Source organism: Tamandua tetradactyla (genome assembly GCF_023851605.1).
Source record: "Tamandua tetradactyla isolate mTamTet1 chromosome 22 unlocalized genomic scaffold, mTamTet1.pri SUPER_22_unloc_3, whole genome shotgun sequence".
Classification (NCBI taxonomy): Eukaryota; Metazoa; Chordata; class Mammalia; order Pilosa; family Myrmecophagidae; genus Tamandua; species Tamandua tetradactyla.
Genome location: NW_027518253.1, coordinates 2,078,689 through 2,102,436, shown reverse-complemented (window position 1 = coordinate 2,102,436; position 23,748 = coordinate 2,078,689). Strand labels below are relative to the sequence as shown.

The 23,748-nt window shown below is 36.4% G+C and overlaps 1 protein-coding gene across 1 annotated transcript; it reads right to left on the bottom strand.

Annotated features, from left to right (window-relative positions):
- Positions 1-298: 298 nt before the first annotated feature.
- LOC143672989 (uncharacterized) lies at positions 299-15,816 on the bottom strand. Its single transcript, XM_077147387.1, is given in 7 exon segments — positions 299-2,608; positions 2,610-2,753; positions 2,755-3,767; positions 4,208-4,299; positions 4,791-4,886; positions 11,220-11,346; positions 15,805-15,816. Coding segments are annotated over 7 exon segments (1,992 nt in total). The 3' UTR covers positions 299-2,100.
- Between the last annotated feature and the right edge of the window lie 7,932 nt (positions 15,817-23,748).

The window sequence follows — 23,748 nt, the reverse complement described above, 5'->3', positions numbered from 1 at the left end:
TCTGAGTAGATATCATCTTTTTGGCTCCTCATTTTGGGTATTTCCATGGCCTTAGAATTGTAACTTGTGACAATAAATCCCTTTGCAAAAGAGAACTCATTTCTGGTATATAGCACTCTAGCAGCTTTAGCAAACTGTAACACCCACCTTGAAAGGGTTGGGTCACATCTTATTTGAAATAAACTGACATAAAGGTCCCACATACAGTATGTCTGTACCTATGAGAATGGATAAAAAGAACATTGCATTCTCTGGGGTATAACTTCAAAACAGCACACTGAACCATCTGGACCCCAAAAAGACATTTATTTCCATATACAAAATCATTTGTTCCACCACAATATCACAAAAGCCTTAAATAATTTCAGTAATGGTATTAAGTACAAAGACTAATAGAAAAAGGTTATAACATAGACTGGGCTGGTAAATAATTTTCCTCTGGCTACAGAAACTTAAAACAAGTTATCTGCTTCCAATATACATAACATTTTCAAACACCTTTCATCATATTAAGACTGCCATTTTCTTACATGTGTTCTGTGACTAAACATGTCATCAGTCTGTCCTGGCTTAATAATTAAATCATGTCCAACCTTCACATCTCAGTCCATTGTGCTTCTTGTCCTAAAATCTGCACGTTTTCTGGATACTATAAATCTGACAGTGTTACTATTGTTTTGGAAAGTGATTTTAGGTCAATAGGCCATCTGATCTTCTCCTTTGTGGTTAGTAATAAATCCTTTATTTTCCTGAAATGGTAGTGTCTCAAGCACTGATCATTTGAGTGCATTGAGCAGATAACCCACCATTGTTGTTAAGTACATAGTGACTCAGAAACAAAAAATTTTGCAAATGCCTTTCTTCTACACATGCTTAATGATCAACAAATAGAAATGGGCAATTATCCATGCAGATAGCCTTGTAAACACCCATAACAATAGCTTTGGAGTAATAGAAAATGTACTTGATCTCGATTTAAGATTCCTGGTTTCAAATTTTGGCCCTGAATCTTCCCAATTTCATGACCTTCAATAAAATACTTACATATGAAGTACGTTTTTCTTTTCATCTAACAGATTGGACTAATAATGCCAAATAATATGCATAAAGTCCTTAGCATTTTCTAGGGTTCAATAAATATCTTTAGATATCACTATTGGTAGTATTATCATAGGGAAAAATAAGAGGCCTTCTGAAGTTACCCAGATAAATGTGTACATTGTAGCCTCATTGTGCTGGATAGATATAGATGTTTCCTTTTTACACATGGGGATAAATGAAGCTTTCACTATTGGGAGAGCCAAGGGACATGAAAACTCAAAGTGGACAGAAAGTCTTAAGATGTTAGAAGCTAAGAACTGGATGAGGTTCACATGCGATTGGCTCATGTCCTCAGCAATAGAACTAAGCACCTTCACCTAGCCAAGCTGACAACTGAATCTAACTACAATATGTCCACCCCTTGTCAACTTGGCAACTATACACATCACTGTAAATTATATCAAAGTGACACAAATTCTCTTCTGGCTGTGGACCTATTAATCTCAAAACAGGCTATCTGGTGCCAATATGCAAAGGAGGGACAGTCACAGGATCCTTAGGGAGAAATTGGAAGGAAAACACCACCGGATTTCAAAGTCTATTTTGAGGAAACATGCACTAGTGTATTTTTTGTTAAGGGGTAAATGTGATGAAGGTATAACCATTGGGATTTTGAACAGACCAGGCATTCTTTACATTGTCATTCCAATTTTATATATAAAATCTACAATTCAATAATTATTTCAAAATCTGCTTAATTACCTTGTCAATACAATGCTATTAAGGGAGAACAAGTTTAAATCCCATTATAGAGACTAAATGTGATAAATCCACATCAGTCAAAGTTGTGATACTTAATCTGAATTTAGTTAAGGAGGTAGTGAGTGAATATTAAATCAATGGCCACTTTGTATTCAGTGTTATAAACAATGTTGTCATACTATGGAAACAGTATTATATTTGGATTCAATTTTTGCACATGCGCTCCTTCACCTGGGAACTCTGAAAACTGATTGTCTTTCAGGCAAGGCTGAATGCTAAGGAGAAAGGCACTTGTCTCTAGTTAAAATACTGAGTAAAGTCTTTCCCATAAAGATGACATTCCTAAGGTTTCATTACAGCATGACTTCTCTTATGTGTTCCAAGGTTAGAGTAATGGGCAAAGACTTTGTGACATAAATGACATTCATAGGATTTCTCTCCAGTATGAGTGTTCTCATGTTGTATAAGGTTAAAATATTGGCTGAAGGCTTTCCCACACAGATGGCATTCATATGGTTTCTCTCCAGTGTGAATTCTCTCATGTACTCTAAGATCAGACCTAAGAGTAAAGGCTTTCCCACATAGATGACATTCATATGGTTTTTCTCCAGTGTGAGTTCTCTCATGTTTTCTAAAGTAAGAACAATGGGTGCAGACTTTATGACATAAATGACATTCATAGAGTTTCTCTCCAGTGTGAATTCTCTTGTGTTTTCTAAGGACAGAATAATGGGTGAAGATTTTACCACATAAATGACACTGATATGGTTTCTCTCCAGTGTGAATTCTCTCATGTACTCTAAGAAGATAAACTGAATGCTTTCCCACATTGATGGCATTCATAGGGTTTCTCCCCAGTGTGAGTTCTATCATATTATTTAAGGCTAGAAGATTGATTGAAGGCTTTCCCACATAGGTGACGTTTATAGGGTTTTTCTCCAGTATGTCTTCTCATGTTGTTTAAGGGTAGAATAATAGGTGAAGGCTTTCCCACATAGATGGCATTCATATGGTTTCTCTCCAGTGTGAGTTCTATCATGTTCTTTAAGGCTAGAAGAATGAGCAAAGGCTTTCCCACATAGGTGACATTTATAGGGTTTTTCTCCAGTATGAGTCTTCTCATGTTGTTTAAGGATAGAATTACGGGTGAAGGCTTTCCCACATAGATGGCATTCATATGGTTTCTCTCCAGTGTGAGTTCTATCATGTTGTTTAAGGCCATAAGAACTACTGTAGGCTTTCCCACATATACAGCATTCATATGGTTTCTCTCCAGTGTGAGTTCTATTATGTTTTTTAAGGATAGAAGAATGAGTGAAGGCTTTCCCACATAGATGACATTTATAGGGTTTTTCTCCAGTATGAGTCTTCTCATGTTGTTTAAGGGTAGAATAATGGGTGAAGGTTTTCCCACATAGATGGCATTCATATGGTTTCTCTCCAGTGTGAGATCTATCATGTTGTTTAAGGCTAGAAGAATAAGTGAAGGCTTTCCCACATAGATGACATTTATAGGGTTTTTCTCCAGTATGAGTTTTCTCATGTTGTTTAATGATAGAATAATGAATGAAGGTTTTCCCACATGGATGGCATTTGTATGGTTTTTCTCCAGTGTGAGTTCTCTCATGTTGTCTGAACTCAGAATATTTAGTAAAGGTTTTTCCACATAGATGATATTCACAGGGTTCCACTCCAACATGAGTTCCATTGTGATGTGTATGGCCAGAGTTTTGAACAAAGGATTTCTCAATTAGATGACATGCATATGACTTACTTCCAGGGTGAAAATACTGTTGTTGATTAAAAGATGATAGATCATTGAGGGCTTTTCCAAATAGATTGCTGAAGTAGGATTTCATTCCTTTGTGGGTTAATACATGTTGAAACATTCTGGAACTATGAGTACAATCTTCTGGTAATTTACTACATACAATACCATTCTTTTGAGTATGAAAATTCTGCTTCTAGGAAACAGAGGAGAAAATGTAAGAGGTTTGTCCATAGATATCAACCCATATACATCTGAATTCTAAAGTAACCAATCAGTGACAATCTCCAATTAAAATATTTCCCATGTTATTTATGAATCATTTTATTCTTCTGCATGTACAGAGATCTACTCTTTTGCAGCTTCTCAACTGCAGAACTTTCTAATCAGTCTTGAAGACTTTATAATGTTTCAGAGATTCAGTAGATGAGCTGTATTTATAGAATTATCTTTTCATATATAAGGAAGGTTATATTATTGTGCTCAAATTAAATGTTTTCTATATTCAAATTATCACAGACATTTCCTGGATTCACACTCAAACCAACTTACAGTTAAGTGATTGTACTGAATTTTTAATTTATTCCATTTCTAGGTATCTATTTGGAATACCAGGGTTACAGCCATAATGCTTACCAATGATATGATGGTAGATATGTCTTTTTTGCAGATATGATGCACAGATAGCATTTCTTGTTCTTTAACACTATCTTCCCTGCCTGAAAGAACTGAAAAACCAATAATTTCTAGGCCAGCATTAGGAAGATGAATATATTGAAATAGCACACATAGCAATATAATTATTTCTAAAATGACAGTTATCTGAAAAAGAATATCAAATTAAGGATTACTTGAGGTAGTAGAAACCCTCATATGACACTATCAATTAGAAAATATTTTCAAGATTTAATTATAAGAAAAATTATTTCAAAAATATGTTGGGGAGATAAAGAGAGGGAAAAGCATTGAAGCTAAGGATGAGAAAAGGGCCATAAGTGAAAGTTTAAATCCAATTGTCCATAGACATCTATTTTGCCAAAGCCAATGACATTTGAATACAGAGTGATAAGTATTTGATACTTTGAACTGAGGAAATTTCTCCAATATGTACATGTACATTTCAGAAAATATAACTTGCAGAAATCTACAGGTGATATTTGAGTTACTCATTGACAAGGTTCCTCCTTGTCCTAAATACATGTTCCAATGAAGTGCTCACCTGAATTTTGGTTTTGAAAAAATCCAATTCCTTCTTCACACAGTTCTTCCCCTTGAACCAATTTTAAAGCTACATCTGGTTTACAGACTTGATATCCTGTTTATGGGGAAAAATACAAGAAACTTTGAGTTCTGTGCAGTTAACAATATATTATCATGAAGTCTATTGAAGGTGATTGTGTAGTTTGAAAGCTGTTGGAATGCAATATACTAGAACTGGAATATTTTTATGAAGGTGAATTTAATAATTTACAAGTTTACAGTTCTAAAGACATGAAAGTGTCCAACTTAAGGTATTAACAAAAGATTACCTTTGCTCAAGAAAGGCCAATGGGTCAGAAACACATGGCTGGCATCTGCTGCTCACTTACTCCTGGGCTCAATTGCTTTCAGCCTCTGTTCTTGTGGATACTATTCACTTTGCTTCTTTAGGGCTTGCTTTCATCTCTTGGCTTCCCTTTGCCCTACCCAGGCTCTGCCTTGCTTACCATCTTATGGCAACATCTACTGGGCTCCAAGCATCTCCAAATATCTGTGTCCCTATTCTCCATGTGTCTGCCTCTGGGTTAGACCTGCTGTGAAATTTATGTTGGCTTTGATGTTTCTGTCATTTCTGATTCTCTCCATAATATTCCCTCTTTTAAAAGATTACAGTAAACTAATCAAGACCTACCTGGAATGGGTTAAGTCATATCTCCATCTAATCAAATTCAAACCCACAATTGTGCATGCCCAAGCTCTGTGGAGATGATCTAATCAAAATTTCCAACCTAGACTTATTGAATCAGGATTAAAATAGCTGCTCCCACAAGATTAGATCAGGGTTAAAACACAGCTTTTCTAGGGTACATAACATTGTCAAACTGGCACATTACAAACTCTGGCCCCCCCAAAAGACATGTATTTTCAATATATAAAACACATTCACTCCATCACAATATCACAAAAGCCTTAAACCATTTCAGTAATAATTCAAATACAGTAAGATGTTAAAGCCAGTAAAAATTCTCAATGAAGTCAATTATAGACATGGTCTGCTCTAAGGTAAAAATTCTACTCCTGCTCTGGACCTGTGAAATTTAGAGCAAGTCATCTGCTGCCAATATACAAAATCAGGACACTCATAGGATACATGTTTCCACTGCTATATATATAAATATATGTATTTATATAGATATATAAAAATAAAATGGGGTCACTGTATTCATACAGTTCTGGAAACCCACATGCATTCTCCATTAGATATAAAATTCTGAGAGGCATATATCCTTTGGGTTTTAGAAAGCAGCATTCCCACCCTTTCCAAGGGCCTATGAAGTGGCCCTGTTCTCTCTCCAAATGCTGGGTTTCTTGCAAAAGTGAAGTTCTTTAGGAGCAACATCTTTTCTCAGCTCCACCTTCTCCATACTTGGACCAGAACCCAGGATATCTGCCATCTTGGTGGCACATGGTCATCCCCTCCAGAACAATGGTGTGTCAGCTGGGCTCCTGCCAATCCCTAGTTAATGGACTCCACCCTTTCTAAGGCCTGAAGTGGCACAACCCTTCCTGAACAATGAAGCAGAAGGTCTGCCCTCTGCTTCCAGGTCAAATGCATTCTCTCCACATGTATGGATGGGCCCACTTTCCTGACCCAAGTTTTCCTGTCTCCAGACTTTAGCTTCCATGGTTCTGCTTCTGAAGACATTTTCCCTCTACATTATTCCCTTTATACCAGAGAGGCAATGGTTCCAATTATACAGATTCCACAGTACTTTTTTCATTTTCTCTGAAATATACTGGGATCAAGTGATCAGACAAAAGCACCTATCACAAGCCCTTTTTGGGTACTCTCTCCAATCCTTGCTTCTCCTGTAATGTCTGAGTTACTTCCATGCTTGGATAAATTCTCATGTATGGCCCAATTAACAGTGGTCTCATTTTGTGGAAACCAAAACCTTTCCAGGACACCAATTTCATTTCCTTTGTACCCAAGAGTCCATTCTCAACTTATCTCTTTTCCCTCACATTTTACTATAAACTTCAAGGAAGAGCCATGCATGCTGCATTTTCCATATTTAATATGGAAATTTCTTCTGCTAAATATCCAATTTCATCACTTTCAAATTCTGCCTCCCATCTACAAAGAATGATTTCTTCCACTTTGGAATGACATGCACATCATTTCTTCAATTCAGAGGTGTCTGGAACACCTTTGTCAGCTGGGTAATCATGTGGCTGGCATCTGCTGGTCCCTTGCTCCAGGTTCCATTGCTTTCAGCCTCTGATCCAGTGAGTGTTCTTCACTTTACTTCTCCAGGTCTGGCTTTCATCTTTTGGCTTCCCTTGATTCTCTCCAGGTTCTGCCTTTCTTAACATCTTGTCCCTATTCTCCATATGCCTGCAGCTGTCAGCTCTACTTCGATGTTTCTGTTGGTTCTGATGTTTCTGTCATTCCTGATTCTCTGATTCTCTCTTTTAAAGGATTCCAGTAAACTAATCAAGTCCCATCTGGAATGGGTTGAGTCACATCTCCAAGAAGATGATCTAATAAAAATTTCCAACCTACACTATTGTCAGATTCCAAGAAACAGATGCTTCCACAAGATTGAGTCAGGGTTAAAATATGGCTTTTCTGGAGTACATAATATTTTCAAATGGGCACAGTGATGTTCTAGCTTCTTATGCTGCTTTAACAAACACCATGAAAGTGGTTGGCTTAAAACTGGAAATTTATTTGCTCATGGTTTTGAAGCCAGGAAAATGTCCAAATCAAAGTACAGTTGAGACAATGCTTGTTCTCCAACACTGTGGCATTCTGAAGCTGACATCTGTTGATCCTGTTTCCTTAGCCTGTCATATGTCAAGACACAAACAGGATCACTGGGTCTCCTTCTTCTGTTCTGGGTTTCATAATTTCAGCTTATTTCAGATAGCTTTCTCTTTCAGTATGAATTTTATTCTCTTAATAAAATTCTGATAAAGTATGTCAGTAATAGGATTAAAACACATCCTCTTTTGGGTGGTACACTCTTTAACTGAAGGAACTCACCAAAAGGTCATAAATTGGTATAAAAGCACAGCTATTAAAAAAAACACAGGTATGGATTTTAGTTAACAAAATGTTTTCTGGGTACATACAATTTCAAACAACCACACTCCACAATTTGCAACCCAGAAAGGACTGTTCTTTCTATAGGCAAAATACTTTCATTCCATTAAAATATCCTCCCCAAATTTGAGGCATTACAGAAGCAATGCTTAGTACAAAGTCTAATCAAAATTGGCTATGGGTGTGGTCTGTCCTGTAGCACAAACCCTCTGCTTGTGTACCTGTGAAATCTAGAGAAGAATGTACAATGGAGTGGCAAGCATAAAATAAACACGTCCATTTGATTGGTAGGTGAAAGGAAAACACAGTTTATGGTTCCAAACCCTGCATGGCATACTCTGCTACATTTCAAGTTCTGAGAATCACATATATAATGAAATTTTGTCCTCCAAGACTGATGAAGTGGCAATTTCAGCCCTCCCAAGTGCTTGTGCAACAGCCATGCTCTCTATAAACACAGGAGTGAAATCTCCAACTTCTCAGGACTTTGGGGTTGTGGTCTGACTCTGAAACCTTTGGGGAGTAGTCACATACCTCTCAGAACAGTGTGGTGGCAGAGAGAAATTCTACAATCCTAATGGGTTCTGATCCCACCATCTGAACGAGTGGAGTGATATTCAACATGGGGTGAGGCCAACACACTCCAAGCTGTGAAAAAGACACACAATTTCTACATATATTGCCAGGCCCACCTTCTTGCCTGAGATGTCTTTGGTCCAGACCTCAGCTTCAATGGCTCTACCCTTGAAGTGATTTGTCCTACAATCTGTCCCTTTTCATCAAGGCTGCCAGTGATTGCTCAGGCAGATTTTGCAAACAACTTGTCAGTTGTGAATATTGTACACAGAGGTCCAAACCATCAGACAGAACAACATTACACAAATTTTTCCTGGATAACTGCATCTCCAATCTTGAGTAGAACAGAACTGCTGATTTTTCTCATGTTTAATTAAACCCTCACATGAAGGGCTATTCTCTGGGGGCTCACTTTCCAGAAGCTTCAGGTTCTCTAAATTAACAATATCTGGTTTCTTTAAGCCCATGGTTTCAGTTGCTAGCTTATCACATTTCTCTCACATTTTAACATAAGTGGTGATTAGAATTCTGAACTTCCCATGCTTATCTTGGAAATTGCCTTACTTACATATCCATGTTCATAAATGAAGATCTGTCTTCTACAATATCAAAACTCAATAGTGACAGGAATCATCTTTCCTCCTGTCTCCATAATACACCATCATTTCCTTCTAGGGCATTACTGGAAATACCTTTCACATCCATATGTCTTTGAATGCTCTCTTCAAAGATATCTAACCCATTCCTATAAATGACCTCATAATCCTTCCAACCTCAACCAATTACCCCATTCTGAAGCTGTATTGCCATTTGTGGTATATGCAACAAAAGCACGTCAAATGCCTAGGCCAAACTCTGTCTTAAGTTTCCTAGGCTACTTAAGCAAATAGCATGTAATGGGCTGGTTTAAAAATGGAAATTTATTTGTTTATCATTTTGAGCCTTGGAAAATGTCCAAATCCATGCATCATCAAGACAACATTTTCTCCCCAAGACTGTGGCTTTCTGAGACTCACAACTGGAAACCATTGTTCTTTAGCTTGCCATATGGCAAGACGCATGATGCTGTTTCCTGATTTCTTTCTTTTCTTCAAGGTTTAATCAACTTCAGAATTTTATGCCTATGGCTTTTTTTCCTCTCTCTCTCTGAATTTTATTCTCGTATAAAAGACTCCAGTAATAGATGAAAATCCATCCTGCTGAAGAAAGGACACAACTTAACTAAAGTAACCTCATCAAATTTAATACAAACAATTGTTCACAGGTGAAGGAATGGATTAGATTTAAGAATATTCTTTTTTTGCAGTACATACAGCTTCAAACCACTATCATGACTTAAAAAGAATATAACTGTTGAAGGTCAGCCTGGGGAAAATTACCTGGAACATAGAATATTGACCATTTTTCACCATCAAAGCCAGGATTGGACATGAAGTTATCCAAGACAGATCTGTGGAAACTTCTTATGTCTGATGGACATGATCTGAGACTGTTTCATAGAAAGCCAATGAAAGTGTTGCAGGAGCTATGTAAAAAGAACCACTGGCAGTCAGAACAGAGAGGGACAGAGAAAGGACACATTGGAGGAAAAATAACTTCAAAGGTAGAATCATGGAGGCTGAGGTCTGAAGTCAAGAAGCCTCAGGCTAGGAGAGTAGACCCATGCAAACATGTGGAGAGGGTGAATTTACCCCAAAGGAAGAGGATGGCCCTTCCACCTCATTGCAGTGGAAGCGTGGTGATGCCTTAAATCTTGATCTTATGCCCAAATACAGTGAGAACTTCTGGTTGCTGAACCAAGCTCAAGAACAGATGGCAGAACACTCTATATTTCCAGACAAGAAAAATTCTAGATTTCCATAATAGTTCATTATGATTTTCACAAAGAATTCAAAAACATTGTGATGGTTAAGTTCATATGTCAACTTGTCTATGTGAGGGTGCCCAGTTTTCTGGTCAAGTAACCACTGGCATAACCATTACTTCAAAGAAATTTCATGGCTGATTAATAAATTGAAGGCTGGCTTACTAAATCATTACTTAGTTTATTGTATCTATGGCTAATTACATCTATTATCAAATGAGAGAATGTCTTCCACAAAAAGAGAACTGAATCAGTTGGATTTAATTCAATTTGTTGAAGACTTTTAAGGGAGAAGAGATAAATTCCATGCCTTCTTAAGCCATCCAGCACCTCCTGGGGAGTTCATTTATGACCTTCATTGGAGTTGCCAGCTAGTGCCTACCTTATAAAATTTGACTCATACATCCACATATAGTTGGTGTGAGACACTTGTATAAAATCTCATATTTATAGATATCTTCTGTTGGATGTTTCTCTGGAAAACCCTGAGTAATACAATAGGTTCCCTTGGAACATTCTAAGTTAATGTGGAAAATGATACGCCTGTTGTGTTGTTACTACCATCTGAGTCCACACAAAATCTCTAGAGCACAATAATTATTTAGGGCATATTTAATCTCCTTGTTTATCTGTATAGAAAATACTCATTGTATTCTCAACATCGTGCTGAGTCTTTAAATTTGAGTAAAAGAAATAGATGGAATTTGTGTTCACAAAGATTATATTTTAGTTAGGGGAAAAACTGGACATAAGTAGTAAGTAAAGAGACAAAAATCTTAGATAGTATTTCATGTCATGAAATAACATAGAATGTGAATATAAAGTAAAATCTAAGACAATATACACAAGCTGTTCTAGACACTTCTTAAGAGGATTAGATAGGTAAGTTTCATACTCACCCACAGAGAACAGATGACTGATATTCTCCAGCATCACATCTCTGAACAGCCTTCTCTGGGATGAATCCAGCATGACCCACTCTGCCTGAGTAAACTCTATAACTACATCTTTCAATTTCACTAACTCCTAAAAGCATCAGAGATACAGTGTTCAGAGAGGGCCATCTGCCAATATTCAGAGTACAATGATTAGGAGCTTAGCACTGAGGAATTGGTAACTGTTGCTGACAGCTCAAACTGCACTTGTGTTTCTAGTCAGATGATTCTCAGTACTGAGCAATCTGTCTTTCACAGATATGGACACATACATATACACACTGTTTATTTGACTCTATAATTTTAAAAAATCTCAAAAAACACATGGTCTAATATAATCTTGACATTTCCCAATAAACTGGTCATTAGAACTTGCAGATGGTGAGATATAATTTGCACTTCAGCATTTATAAGAACAAAAATATTTTCTGCCTATTTCGAGTAAATGTACAGACTCATCACAGGACAAAGAATACCCATGTGTTGCCAATTTCATAACTATAGTTATATTACTGCCCCAGATGATCTGTTTTCTCTCATCTATGACATAATTTCACAAACAGTTTGAAATTTTGAAAGATCTAATGAGCTTATGTGTAAAGTACTTTGCATCTGGACATAATATATAGCTATATTTTTCAGTGGAATGGCAGCAAATTTTGCAGTTAAGTATAGCATTCTACAGAACTAAATAGGTATCATGGATAAGTTGTAAAAGTGTATGCTGCCTCATTAAATTTTCCATAACTTCAGGTATTCATCATAAAATACAAGTATGGATCAGTGGCTCACTTCACAAACTCCTGAAACCCCTATACCAAAAGATGATCCTAGCTGCCCATTCCAGGGATATGAGATCATTCAAACTCAATTTTCCTTGGGATCTTCAAAACCCATGTTCATCCTCTCTTTAATATCTTCACCTCCTCTTCATGTTCAAGAATAAAAGAAGGTCCTCAAGCCATTCTGGTCTCTCCAATTCATCACAAAATTTCTCAGGGCTATGATTTACTCTACCTACTATACTCAAACTAACATTGAAGAAATAACAATACTTTTCATTACTTCTAGTTACAAAATTTGAATAAATTCCTAAAATAAGGGGAAAAGAGCAATGAGAACAAAAGAAAGGGAAAATTTTAGGTATCCATTTTGAAAGTTTTAAAAACATACAAATATACAATATTAAAACTTTAAGAAATTACAGTTTGAGGAAAATAAATGATTCCTCTTTTCCTTCTGTTAACTAGTCCTCACATTTCTCTCAACAATGCAAAATCCTCCATTTTAGCAACTGCAACTCTGTACTGATGAACTCACTTGTTGAACACCAGCCTCCCTACCAACTATAAATATCTGCTGTTACTCAATTCTACCAACTAAGATCACTGTAGGCATTAACAGGATCAATGAGTGCAATATTTCTCCAAAGAGGACATGGGCTGAATGAGAACAAACCTCTCTCAGTTTTCCAGTGAATACAGAGTCTTAGTGGAATCTGCAGCAAACTTGTGCTGGAAAGATTACTTATTGAGGAATGATCACTGTGCCAGTTTGAGAGGATTGATGTACCCTTGAAAACCCATGTTTTAATTATAATCAGTCTTGTGAGAGCAATGGTTTCTTCTAATCCCTATTCATTATCATAGGTTGAAAGCATTAGATTATCATTACAGAGACATGACTCAATCAATAGTGGGTGCTAAACTTGATTATATGAATCAACCTAGGTCTTGATTAGTTTGCTGGAATCCTATATAAAAGAAGCCATTTCAGACAGAGCCCCTTTTGAGAACAAGAAGAGAGCCACAAAACCATGACAGAAGGATGGGAGAACCACAGAGTCTACCAGTCAGCAACCTTTGGAGATGAAGAAGGAAAATGCCTTCCAGGAAGTTTCATGAAGCAAAAGGAGATGACACCATGTTTGCCATATGCCCTTCCAGCTAAGAGAGAAATGCTGAATGTCATCAGCTTTCCTGAACCAAGGTATCTTTACCTGGATGTCTTAGATTGGACATAAAATATGTCTATAGACATATTTTAATGGACAATTTCACAGCCTTAAAACCGTAAACTAGCAACAATTAAATTCCCCTTTTAAAAGTCATTCTTTTGATTCTGGTATTTTCCATCATGTCAGCTAACAAAGTAGAACAGATTTTGGTATCAGAGAAGTGGGGTGCTACAATTTACAAATACCAAACATGTTGGAGTGGCTTTTAAAATGGATAAGGGGAAGATTCTGGAAGAGTTGTGAGCAGCTTGATAGAGAAGGCTTAGAATGCTTTGAAGCAACTGTTGGTAAAAATGTGGACTCTAAAGATACTTCTGATAAGGCCTTAGGCAGAAATGAGATATGTGTTATTGCAAACAGCAAAGAAGGTAATCCTTGTTTTAAAATGGCAGATAATATGGCACAATTGACATGTGAATTTGGATGGAAGGCAGATTTTAAAACCCATGAACTTGGTAATTTAGTAGAAGAGATTTCCAAATTAAATGTGGGAAGTGCAACCTGGTTTCTCCTCACAGCTTAGAGCAAAATGCAATAGGAAAGGGATAAGCTGAAAACTGAATGCTTGGGTACACAGAAATCAGATGTTGATTTTCTGGAAAATTCTGAGCTTCTGGAAAGGGGAACCCCAGAGTATAGTGCTGAACATGAAGACTTAACCAAATGTGGAAACCACCAGCTATTTTAGAGAAAGCCAGGATTGGACATGAAGTTATCCAAGACAGATCTGTGGAAACTTCTTATGTCTGATGGACATGATCTGAGACTATTTTATAGAAAGCCAGTGAAAGTGTTGCAGGAGCTATGTAAAAAGAACCACTGGCAGTCAGAACAGAGAGGGACAGAGAAAGGACACATTGGAGGAAAAATAACTTCAAAAGTAGAATCATGGAGGCTGAGGTCTGAAGTCAAGAAGCCTCAGGCTAGGAGAGTAGACCCATCCAAGCATGTGGAGAGGGTGAATTTACCCCAAAGGAAGAGGATGGGCCTTCCACCTCATTGCAGTGGAAGAGTGGTGATGCCTCAGGCCTGGGAGAGGGTGCAGCACACTCTTCGGAGATTGGGGAGAGTAGGGCTGCCACCACATGGAGGGGTTGAGTGTATACCCTAAAGCTTGCAGTGAGGCTGGGTGTGGCCCTGATGCTTAGCGAGGGTGGAGTTGAGTAAAAGGTGGTCTCTCCAGTGTCTCCCAAGGTTCAATTCAGAGAGGCAAACATAGGCCTGTAGAAAGGGTGGGATTGCTGCTTTCTAAAGCCTCAAAGATAAATGACTCTCAGATTTGAAATCTAATGGAATTTTCTCTACAGGTTTTTGAGACTGCTTGGGTCCTGTGACACATGTGTTCCTTCCTCCCTATGGAAATGGGTACATATATCCTATGACTGTTTCTCCTATGTTGGCAGCAGATAACTTGTTTGAGTTTCATACTTCTTTGAGTTTCACAGGTCCAGACCCAGAAGAAAATTTTGCCTTACAACTGTCCTAGCCTGTAGCTGACTTTTATGAGACTTTTACTGGTTTTAACCTTGTGTTGTATTGGCAATGTTACTGAAATGGTTTAAGGTTCTCTGACATTGTAATGGAATGAATGTATTTTGTATATGGGGAAAATGTGTCTTTTTTAGGGTCCAGAGGGTAGAATGTGCCAGTTTGAAAGGATTTATGTGCTCTAGAAAAAAAAACCATGTTTTAATCCTAGTCAGTGTTGTGAGAACAACAGCTTCTTCTAATCCTTATTCAGTACTATAGGTTGGAAATCTAAGCAGCAAACTTGAACCATCACCATTCCAGAGACCAGGGCAAATATAAATTTAGCTCAGATCCTTGAATAGCTTATAAATGAGATTGGAATATTATTCTAGTTTGTTAGCTGCCAGAATACAATATTCCACAGATGGAACAGCTTTTAAAAAGGAGAATTTAATAAATTGTTAGTTTACAGTTGTAAGGCTGTGAAATTGTCTAAATTAAAGCAAGTCTATAGAAATGTCCAATCTAAGGCATCCAGATAAAGATACCTTGGTTCAAGAAGGTGATGACATTCAACATTTCTCTCTCAGTTGGCGGGACACATGGCAAATGTGGTGTCTGCTAGCTTTCTCTCCAGGCCTCTTGCTTCATGAAGCTCCTTTGGAGGCATTTTTCTTCTTCATCTCCAAAGGTCACTGATTGGTGGACTTTCTGCTTCATGTGACTATGTCATTCTGAAGCATTCTACAAAATCCTTCTTTGTTTAAAAGATTCCACTAAACTAATCAAGATCTATACAGAATGGGTGGAAACATGTCTCCATCTAAACAAGTGTAATGCAGACAAATGATTGACCACATCTGCATGAAGATAACCTAATCAAGTTTCCAACCTATAGTGCTGAATAGGGATTAGAAGAAACCATTGCTCTTACAAGATTGATTAGGATTCAAGCATGGCTTTTCTAGGGCACATAAATCCTTTCAAACTAGCACAAATATCTGTGCCCATCTGCTGAAAATACAGAGTTAATTTCAGTAAAAAGAAGTATTCCTTACTCACCAGTGGCTGCATGGTCAACAGCTCAGCTGAGAATTGCCTTCCTCTGGGCTTACACTCACAACAAGATAAGCACTAGGTAAGCAAAACTGAGAATGTAGAAAGAAGCTATTAGTTTATGGACTTATCATTGACATCCAGACACAACTCTCATGAATCCTAATACTCCACCTGGGAATAATCCCAATCCAATAAGCAGAAACATGAAATATGCTCTAAGAGAATAACTTCTTTGTACAGACAAGATGAAAACCATTGAGTTCTATGTCTTCATCAGCCCATGGTTTTCAGAGATTTTCCTTTCCCTTCCTGACTCAAAACATTGGTCTCCACATCCAGAGAAATCACTGTGGATTTTCTCAGCTATCAATATGTCTGGCTTCTGAAATATCCACCTCCATCCTCCCAACTCTCACCTCTGTCCTACTTTACCTTGTAGCTGTCCTTCTGAGGATATTTGCCTGAAATTTTTCTGGTTCTTCCACATTAAATGTCTAATACTATCACTCTCTCAATACTTACTTATGATCTCATCCTGCTGGATTGAGATAACCAAGAAACTATGCATTTTATTATCAAAGACTTATTCCATTTTGAGGGATAAATGGATGGCTGTTGTATTACAAATATATTCCTGAAAATCCCTTCCATCAAAAAGTCACATATGCACATGTGTTATAACATCTCACAATCCTAATAGGTTTAGGAGGCTCAAATTAAATAAATAGAATTTAGGATTTGGAATAAAACCCATACCTTACTTAGAGATTAGTAAAATGGCAGTTGACATCTTATATTATATTAATAGCTTTCAGTTGTAACATCTATCATTTCATCATTCATAGGTGTGGAAGATCTTCTATGTTTTAAATTTTTATTAACATTGTTAATAATTATATATTTATTCCATGGACAAATGATGATATTTTCTGAAAACAGTCAGATTAACTTACACATTTGCTCCTGAATTCACATAAACAACATTCTATTAAATGTGTTTGGAGAATTACATTTATTTAATATTTAAATAAACCATATTGATTAAGGCAGATTTACCTATTTAATGAATTAAACGAAAAGAGGTTCAGAAACCTTAGAAAACCAGAAACTTTTCTAAGGTTTGTAATCTTAGAAAAGTACATGACTAGAAAAAGACACAGCCTGAGTTTAAACGTTTTCTGCTTGGTGCCCAGTTCAAATTCCTTAAGGTTTGCACCATTACCTGAATGCTACCTCTCATTTCAATAATCAGATGATGCACCTTACTACGAAAATCTCCTTTTCATATACTTTGTTCTCACAGTTATGCCCCATACCCAGGTTCCCCTCCAATGTGAGAACTTTCATAAAATTGAATTCACAACCCAAAAATTTCTGGCTCACCTGAATGTTTACTGTCCAATATAACCTACACTTACTCACATCAACATATATTTACTGAGAACAATATTTATCATGCCCTGCCTTGTCCCTGCTCCACACAGAGATGACTAAGATCTTGGGCCAGGTTTAAACACTGAGTTTCTTTCCCTCACATCATTCATAAAATTTGTCATTATTCAGGTATTAGTTCATTTGTCTGTGCTTCCTACCAGTCCAAATTCATGAATTTATTCCTTGAACGATTTTAGGCAAGTTTCCCTGAGAAAAGTACTAATGAATTTTGAATCTAGAGAAAGTGTTTGTCCACTATAACCTAACCTGACCTCAAATAGCCTGAGCTTAAATGCCTGCAGTCAAATTCAATAATTAGAAAGTAAATAAGGACTCTCCTTCTTGTTTAAAATTCTCTTCCTGAAAAGGGAAATAGACTTATATACCATAATAGTTGGAGACTTCAATTCACCACTCTCATCAATGGACAGAACATCTAGAAAGAGGATCAATGAAGAAATAGAGAATCTCAATATTACTATAAATGAGCTAGACTTAACAGACATTTATAGGACATTACATCCCACAACAGCAGGATACATCTTTTTCTCAAGTGCTCATGGATCATTCTCAAAGATAGACCATATGCTGGGTCACAAAGCAAGTCTTAACAAATTTAAAAAGATTGAAATCATACACAACACTTTCTCAGATCATAAAGGAATGAAGTTGGAAATCAATAATAGGCAGAGTGCCAGAAAATTCACAAATACATGGAGGCTCAACAACACACTCCTAAACAATGAGTGGGTCAAAGAAGAAATTGCTAGAGAAATTAGTAAATACCTCGAGGCGAATGAAAATGAAAACACAACATATCAAAACTTATGGGATGCAGCAAAGGTAGTGCTAAGAGGGAAATTTATTGCCCTAAATGCCTATATCAGAAAAGAAGAAAAGGCAAAAATGCAGGAATTAACTATCCATTTGGAAGAACTGGAGAAAGAACAGCAAACTAATCCCAAAGCAAGCAAAAGGAAAGAAATAACAAAGATTAGAGCACAAATAAATGAAATTGAAAACATGAAAACAATAGAGAAAATCAATAAGGCCAGAAGTTGGTTCTATGAGAAAATCAATAAGATTGATGGTCCCTTAGTAAGATTGACAAAAAGAAGAAGAAAGAGGATGCAAATAAATAAGATCAGAAATGGAAGAGGAGACATAACTACTGACCTCACAGAAATAAAGGAGGTAATAACAGGATACTATGAACAACTTTACACTAATAAATACAACAATTTAGAGGAAATGGACAGGTTCCTGGAAAGACATGAACAACCAACTTTGACTCAAGAAGACATAGATGACCTCAACAAACCAATCACAAGTAAAGAAATTGAATGAGTCATTCAAAAGCTTCCCAAAAAGAAAAGTCCAGGACCAGACGGCTTCACATTGGAATTCTATCAAACATTCCAGAAAGAACTAGTACCAACTCTCCTCAAACTCTTCAAAAAAATCGAAGTGGAGGGAAAACTACCTAATTCATTCTATGAAGCCAACATCACCCTCATACCAAAACCAGGCAAAGATATTACAAAAAAAGAAAACTATAGACCAATCTCTCTAATGAATATAGATGCAAAAATCCTCAATAAAATTCTAGCAAATCATATCCAACAACACATTAAAAGAATTATACATCATGACCAAGTAGGATTCATCCCAGGTATGCAAGGATGGTTCAACATAAGAAAATCAATTAATGTAATACACCATATCAACAAATCAAAGCAGAAAAATCACATGATCATCTCAATTGATGCAGAGAAGGCATTTGACAAGATTCAACATCCTTTCCTGTTGAAAACACTTCAAAGGATAGGAATACAAAGGAACTTCTTTAAAATGATAGAGGGAATATATGAAAAACCCAACAACAACCCAACTCTTCAACAAATGGTGCTTAGAGAACTGGATATCCATATGCAAAAGAATGAAAGAAGACCCATATCTCACACCCTACACAAAAGTTAACTCAAAATGGATCAAATATCTAAACATTAGGTCTAAGACCATAAAACAGTTAGAGGAAAATGTAGGGAGATATCTTATGAATCTTACAATTGGAGGCAATGTTATGGACCTTAAACCTAAAGCAAGAGCACTGAAGAAGGAAATAAATAAATGGGAACTCCTCAAAATTAAACACTTTTGTGCATCAAAGAACTTCATCAAGAAAGTAGAAAGACAGCCTTCACAATGGGAGACAATATTTGGAAATGATATATCAGATAAAGGTCTAGTATCCAGAATTTATAAAGCGATTGTTCATCTCAACAACAAAAAGACAGCCAACCCAATTACAAAATGGGAAAAAGACTTGAACAGACACCTCTCAGAAGAGGAAATACGGATGGCCAAGAGGCACATGAAGAGATGCTCAATGTCCCTGGCCATTAGAGAAATGCAAATCAAAACCACAATGAGATATCATCTCACACCCACCAGAATGGCCATTATCAACAAAACAGAAAATGACAAGTGCTGGAGAGGATGCGGAGAAAGAGGCACACTTATCCACTGTTGGTGGGAATGTCAAATGGTGCAACCACTGTGGAAGGCAGTTTGGCGGTTCCTCAAAAAGCTGAATATAGAATTGCCATATGACCCAGCAATACCATTGCTAGGTATCTAGTCAAAGGACTTAAGGGCAAAGACACAAACGGACATTTGCACACCAATGTTTATAGCAGCATTATTTACAATTGCAAAGAGATGGAAACAGCCAAAATGTCCATCAACAGACGAGTGGCTAAACAAACTGTGGTATATACATACGATGGAATATTATGCAGCTTTAAGGCAGGATAAACTTATGAAGCATGTAATAAAATGGATGGACCTAGAGAACATTATGCTGAGTGAGTCTAGCCAAAAACTAAAAGACAAATGCTGTATGGTCCCAATGATGTGAATCAACGCTCGAGAATAAACTTGGAATATGTTATTGGTAACAGAGTTCAGCAGGAGTTAGAAACAGGGTAAGATAATGGGTAATTGGAGCTGATGGGATACAGACTGTGCAATAGGACTAGATACAAAAACTCAAAAATGGACAGCACAATAATACCTAATTGTAAAGTAATCATGTTAAAACACTGAATGAAGCTGCATCCAAGCTATAGGTTTTTGTTTTGTTTTGTTTTGTTCTTACTATTATTACTTTTATTTTTTTTCTCTATATTAACATTCTGTATCTTTTTCGGTTATATTGCTAGTTCTTCTAAACCGATGTAAATGTACTAAGAAACGATGATCATGCATCTATGTGATGATGTTAAGAATTACTGATTGCATATGTAGAATGGTATGATTTCAAAAAAAAAAAAAAGGACAGCACAATACTACCTAATTGTAATGTAATTATGTTAAAACACTGAATGAAGCTGCATCTGAGCTATAGCTTTTTGTTTTTTACTTATATATTTTTGTATTTTTTATTTTTATTTTTTCTCTATATTATCATTTTATTTCTTTTTCTGTTGTCTTACTATTTGTTTTTCTAAATCGATGCATATGTACTAAGAAATGATGATCATACATCTATGTGATGATATTAAGAATTACTGATTGCATATGTAGAATGGAATGATTTCTAAATGTTGTGTTAGTTAATTTTTTTTAATTAATAAAAAAATTGGATAAAAAATATGTGGGCCACACATCGGTCTTAGGGAAGAATATTGCAGGCTGAATAAAAGGTTTTAAAAAAGCAAAATCAAACACAAAAAACCTTGAGAAGAAAATTGTACTAAACACGTTGTTCGAAAAATGAGGAAGCAAGTGTAGCTGGAGTGAAATGAACTGGGAGAGAGAAGTTCATTACACAGTCAGAGAAGTAGCCAAGTACAGACAATGTAAGGCCTTGTAGGCCAAGAAAAACCTTTTCGTATTTTACTCCAGTGTGATGGAAAATTACCAGAGGGCTTTAAGCAGGTGTCGGGTGTAATCTAATCTACACAGACTTGAAGAGGTAAAAGCAGAATCAAGGAGATGCAGGAAGGAGAGGGGCGGTGACTGGGATCTAAGGGGGTAGTAGAGATATAGTAAAAAGATTGTGGAGTACTGGAAATATTTTGGGAGTGACTCTGAAAAGATTTACTGATGGCTTGAATATGGAGTATAATTTTTAAAGAAAAGTCAAGAATGATACCAGCATTTTCAGCCAAAGCATATGAATGAATGAGACTGTCATTCACTGAGACGTAGAGAGTGAGTGGTCAAGGCAAATGTGAGAGCAAAGGTTCTCTAGAGAAAATCAAGGCCTTTTTAATGATATCAATCTATATAAGGATTAGAAAGTAGAAAGCTCAAATTCTTAGGATACTGCAGTATAAAGATCACATTTTTACAAAACTGAGTAGGCTTTAACATCAGTCATGCCTCTGGGAGGAACTGGGCATGGACATTGGGGAGGAGGCAAGGGATCTCTTTTTTATACTGTTGTGTGCTTGTTCAGGTTTCTAAACTTGCTCATGTATTGATTTTATTTTTAAAAATTAACATACCAATTAAAAGCTAATAAAAATTAAGCAGCTCAGTGAGACTCAGTGTCAAAGGACTGAGAAAAACCCTAGAATGAGCTAAGAATTAACATCAAGGGATCGAGAGAACCTTCTCCACCAAAAGGGGGAAGAGTAAAATGAGACAAAGTGTCAATGGCTGAGTGATTTCAAACAGAGTCGAGAGGTTATCCTGGAGGTTGTTCTTATGCATTAAGTAGATATCACCTTGTTGTTCAAGACGTTGTGGAGAGGCTGGAGGGAATTGCCTGAAAATGTAGTGCTGTGTTCCAGTAGCTATGTTTCTTAATGATGAATGAACAATGATATAGCTTTCACAATGAGACTCTGTGAATGTGAAAACCTTATGTCAGATGCTCCTTTTAGCTACTATATCAACAGAAGAGTAGAACATATGGAATAAAAATAAATAATAGGGGGAACAAATGTTAAAATAAATTCAGTTTGAAATAGTGTAAATGAAAGCGAGGGGAAAGGGGTATGGTAAGTATAGTTTTTTTTTCTCTATTATCATTTTATTTCTTTTTCAGTTGTCTTTTTATTACTTTTTCTAAATCGATGCAAATGTACTAAGAAATGATGAATATGCAACTATGTGATGATATTAAGAATTACTAATTGTAAGTGTAGAATTGAATGATATTTAAAAGTTTTGTTTAATTTTTTTAATTAATAAAAAAAGTTAAAAAAATTAAAAAAATTATATAGTTCTACAAGCATGAAGAATATGGTTCAATAAATTAATATGTTGTGTGCAAATTAATATAATTAAATTCTGCCCAAAATTCACACTTAATACACTGACAACATTGATAAACTAATTCTATTATTTATTTGAAAGACATAAGGTCAAGAATGCTGCCACTGAACTCTTTGCTTTAGTCCCAGCTGGGTACTTCTTACTGTTTAAGATCAGGGCCTGACAGGCAAGAATAGGGATCCCTATCTTGGTAAGAGTGATTAATTTGATCAGGGGTAAGAAGGTATGCTGTTATATTACACAAGGAAGGAAGAATATGTTTGACACCTACATGATTTACTTAGGTACCGCTCTATATTCTCCTGTCAAACTTTGTTAATAAATGGAAAATTAACAAACCCTACCTGAGCAAGGTATTGTGACAAAGAGATCTGACCTATCAAGGGTAAGACCTAAGACTGAAAGAGGTACCATGTAGTGGTGAGGGAAATCTAGAATATACAAGGTAGAAGGATACTGATTGGCCCCAAGAACACCTGAAGCCATGGTAGCATTATGTGTAAATATACTTCCTCTTGCAGATTCCTTCAGGAAGAGAGGCCTGGAAGTATGTAGTTATGGCCATTCTAGTTTATGGCTTACATACTGGTCCATATCAGTAATAAGATTACTTTGCAGATTCAATTTTCCCTCTGCCCAGGATTTCTTTCTCTCCTCTCCTTTCCACCACATTTATCACAACAGCACTTACAAACAAATATCCTACATATTAGTTCTGGGAATCTAACCTGTGAGAATAGTCAAAATTGTCTGGGAAAAAAAGATTTCATAAGCAGTAATTACTCAAATTCTGCTGAGGATGAAATAAGATGAGGGCTGAAAAATCTCATGAGACTGCTATATTGATGAAAATATTACTATCATCAAAACTGATGTCCATGAATTAATGGGAATAAAGACTCAGATTGGAGAGGGTAAGAAGGGTGGCATGAAGAGAGAATCTGATGCATGGACTCTGCTCTCAACTTGCACTTAAAAGTACATTAGAGTTCAGCAGCTGTAAATAAAAGTTCAAAAATGTTTTAACTGCTCATCAAGTTTCAGAATGGAAGACTTTAGAACCTGTTGAAATTCAAAGAGCCTGGATCAGATTTTAAATGAAGTAGATTCTAAGATAAAATATATTATTTATAAATAACAATATAAAATTCATGATACTTTAGCAAGGGATGAGAATCAAACACAAAGTTAGAAGTAAAGAAGTCAACTGGGATAAAAGATGAT